Raw genomic sequence first — 4,188 nt, 5'->3', positions numbered from 1 at the left:
ACACCCCCCCCCCCGCCCGCCCCCCCCACCCCCCCACCCCCCCCCCCCCCCCCCCCTTTGTTTCGGATTAGTCACGGAAGCCATATCGTCAAAAATATTTGATAAAGAAACAAAAACACTGATTTGTATCAAGGTCTTTTTGCTTCCTCTTCCTGTTTTCCAACTGCCAGAAGGCGTCACACCATGTACAGCGTGGTCTCTCGGGATATTCAACGCAAACACCAACTTTTGCCAACCCGTGAGAGCCAACAGGTTATGGGGTTTGAGGTTGGGGGAGTCGTAGATGTTAAAGAATTCGGGTGAGCCCATAGTTGATTCGCAAGTCATTATCAGGTTCTGGATGCAGAGAGTATAACAAACAACTGTAAGATAAAAAACAATAAGTACTAATATTTTAATCACCAGTATGGTCACAAATATAGCGTTAGAGTGGGATTGTAACATGTCCCCTTGACGTAGCTATAGAACGAGGAGCACACCCCCTGGATTGCCTGTTTCATGCTTTTACCACACAAGTAGTGACAGTGTTAAATTGTGAGAATAATAGATAAAGATAAACAACTGGTAATGGCTGGACAAAGCTGAGTTCTTTCACATTGGTGCGATTGCAAGCAATCGACGAAGGGACAGGATCTTCTTTGTACTGTGTGTGTGTGTATATATATATATAATATATATATCTGTGTTTGATATTGCAGGGTTGTCTAACGGGTGTTGTGGAAATTTCTCTGCCGCTGGTGAAGAATGAAATAGAGACTTCTGCTGGGCGACAAGGTTTTATTTTCTCTGTGTAGAAAAGGTCAATCAACAAGGCAGCGGTCAAAGATGAAGAAAGACCCCGAGCATGGGGAGACCTGAACATTTCACATTGAGCTGGTGTGAGAGAGACTGATATAGCGCATGTATGTTGTGTCCAATGAATGTGTGTCAGTGTGAGTTTATCAAATCTCTCTCTCTCAACCAACCTTCCTCATATGGCTCATCGGGTCCTGGTGACACATGAGAGGTACAATGCAGATCCTCTGGTATCTATTGGAGCTGTTAAAACTGTTTTTCTAGCTAAAGTAAGAAGCTCAGAGGCAGTTGATGGCTGTAATTTCCACTGGTATGCACATTGTAGGTCTAGGGTGTGGTGAACAAAAGAGTGTGAAATATTTAGCTCCAGATTGGATCGTCTGTGAACTTTGAGACCTTCTGGGGTTGAGATCAGACTAATTTGCACATGAAGTCCCCGCCCATCAGGTTAATGGGACAGACTTTTGAGGCCTGTATCTGGCCCATCCGCACATTTGAGTGGGATAGTAATGTTCTCTCTGATTGTTTGATCTGATGAACCAACAGAGCGCACATAATCTCCACTCATTGTTGGTTTTGTGGTGAGTTCTGAAACTTTTATCACAGAATGTGTGCCTTCTGCAATTGTCAATGTATGTTGTGGGAAGTTCTTGAAATTTAAATATTTTAAACTTGTATCGTCATATTTCCACCTCATAACATCCATAATCGGCCCCTCTGGAGGTCCAACCTCAACAGAGCTTTTAGAGATCCCACTTCTGACACCAAATTGTTGTGGAAATGTCTCAAGACTCGTGTCTTATTAGGCACGTAGAAAGGGGTCACAAAGGGCAGAAAGCATTTAAATGCCTGGAGTGCAACGAGGAGTTTGAACAGAGGCCCCAGCTCAGTCTGCATGCAAGAATTCACACAGGTGAGAAGCCCTTCAGCTGTGATCTCTGTGATAAAACATTCACGCAGAACTCTGATCGTATTGTTCACATGAGACAGCATGCTGGGGAGAAACCATATTATTGTGCTAAATGTTGCCAAAGTTTTGTACATGAACAGAAACAGAAAAAGTAGTCCTCAAAACACAGAGTTGCGGATGCAGAATTTATCTTGTGTGCACAGATAATTATTCATTATGAATTCATGTGCATCTCACAGAAATAAATCTTTAGCCCTCAGTCTAAACATCTCTTTCAAATTCTTGAAACTTTCTACTTCATGTTGCGAGCAATTATTGTAAAGCTATTTATTTATTTCAGTGATTTGCAGCAGGAACCCAACATGATCAGAAAATCGATACATGCTTGACAAACAACCATTCACACTCACAATCACACCTCCTTGCATTTTAGTCTTTCCTTCTTATGGCGCAAGACAAAAATAAATGGACAAAGTGTATTTTTAAAAAAATCAATATTTTATTGATGAAAATTGTGATACAGCACAACAAGTTTTAGATATTGTGTGATAAAAGCCAAAAAGTAAGGCTTGTAATCCAGTATACCGTATCACTGTTGAAGACACAGTCTCAGTTGTATGTCAGTTCAAATCATAACGGACACATCCCAATATTTTAAACTGTATCCACGTAAACTGATGAATAGTTTCATTCGGGTAAATGTCACACATCTACAAGTATATATTGCTTTTGTGAGCAACTGCAGTTGAAACAGACCATTGCTAAATACTCGTTTCACTCAAATATTTGGTGTCACGTAGTTTGTTTTTCCTCCGCTCACTCCTGTTCTTGCAGTTTCTCGCTCATGTGTCGTCTCCACGACTCGTGAACCTGCATGTGCACGTTCAGGTCTGTCTCCGTGTGAAAGAATTTGCCGCACGGCGTGCAGTGAAAAAACTTCGTTTTGCTCTTCTTCGTCACCGTGCACAATCTCAGATGTTTCCTAGTAGCAAAACTCTTGCCACAATTCTTGCAAAGATACGGTTTCTCTCCAGTGTGCACTCTCATGTGAATATTTCGAGTGGAACTCCGAGTGAATGCCTTGCCGCATACATCACAGCTGAAGGGTTTTTCGCCGGTGTGAATTCTCTGGTGCCGAATGAGCTCGGGCTTCCGCCTAAACATCTTGCTGCACTCGGAGCATTTAAAGGTCTTCTCCTCCTCTTTGGGATTCTTGTCTGTGTTCACCTTTTCTGGTGCGCTTTCAAAATTTGCCTTCATTTTGCAAATTTTGAAATGACTGCTTGAGACAAAACTTTTGCCACATTTAGCACAGTAATATGGTTTCTCCCCAGTATGCACCCTCATGTGAACAATACGACTTGAGTTCTGAGTGAAGCTTTTCTCACAGTAATCACAGCTGAAGGGCTTCTCACCTGTGTGAATTCTTACATGCTGAATTAGATGGTTCCTCGCGTCAAACTCCTTGTTGCACTCCAGGCATTTAAATGCTTTCTGCCCTTTGTGAAATTCGTTTGCAGTGCATTCAGCGCAGAGGCAGCAGAACTTGTATCCCCACACAAAACGTGCAAGTGGACTTTTGGACTTCTCTGCATGCTTGTTCAGTTCAGTTCATATGGACTTCCACGTTTTGGACTCGAGCCTCCGCTGCGTCACAGTATGGCATTGGCGCGTCCTCGCGGGCACACGGGTGGCAGCGAGGATTTAAGTGACACCCACAGTTACAGCAGCAGAAGATGGGAAGAGATCAGAGTCGCCGGTCAGTTCTGATTTGGGAAGTCTGACTCCAGCATTGTTGGAAGTATCAGCCTCCATGTCTGGACTGATGCACTGCTCCACCTGCTCCTTTTTGACCTGTGGGTACTCTTGGATCTGTTCCGCCTTAATGTCACAATTCTCCAATGACGGGAGCAGATCTTTAGAGTCCGGCTTGGTGTCTGAAGGACAGAGAGGAGGAACTGTGTCAACTTCTACATGGACCTGCTGAGAGTCAAGGGACTCAGTTTTCACCACAGTGGGAAGCTGGTCTGGCTGCTGGGAAGGCAAAATCTCCTCAGAGACCAACTGGATTTCTAAAAGACAGAGAACACATATGATATAACCTGTTAGACAACCCGGCAATATCAAACACAAATATATATAAGTACAAGTAAGATGTGTCTGTAATAGTACATTTCTTTGTTTCAGCCACTAGAGACGCACAACCTCCCCCTTCTTAACATAAGATACGAAGATAAGATATATGTAAAAGTATGTGAAAGAATTAGCTTTTACACATGCCATTACAGTTGTTTATTATGCATCTATTATTAAATTAAATGTCATTTTGTGCTGTAAAAGCATGAAAAGAGCTCCAGGGGGTGTAGTACTCCTTCAGTTAACTCTTAAAAAAAGTCAAAGGACATTGTTTACAATCATAAAGCTAAATATTTCTGCAAATACAGTGATTCTAAAATATATATTGAGGTATTTTTTTAATATAC

General features: G+C 42.3%; 1 protein-coding gene across 1 annotated transcript; it reads right to left on the bottom strand.

The window, feature by feature from the left end:
• Nucleotides 1-2,521: 2,521 nt before the first annotated feature.
• Nucleotides 2,522-2,965, bottom strand: LOC113745355 (gastrula zinc finger protein XlCGF9.1-like). The gene has a single exon (XM_027276889.1). It carries the CDS (start codon nucleotides 2,963-2,965, stop codon nucleotides 2,522-2,524), a length of 444 nt encoding a protein of 147 aa, XP_027132690.1.
• Between the last annotated feature and the right edge of the window lie 1,223 nt (nucleotides 2,966-4,188).

This window comes from Larimichthys crocea, unplaced genomic scaffold (genome assembly GCF_000972845.2).
Source record: "Larimichthys crocea isolate SSNF unplaced genomic scaffold, L_crocea_2.0 scaffold674, whole genome shotgun sequence".
NCBI lineage: Eukaryota > Metazoa > Chordata > Actinopteri > Sciaenidae > Larimichthys > Larimichthys crocea.
This window is presented reverse-complemented; position numbering and strand designations above follow the sequence as displayed.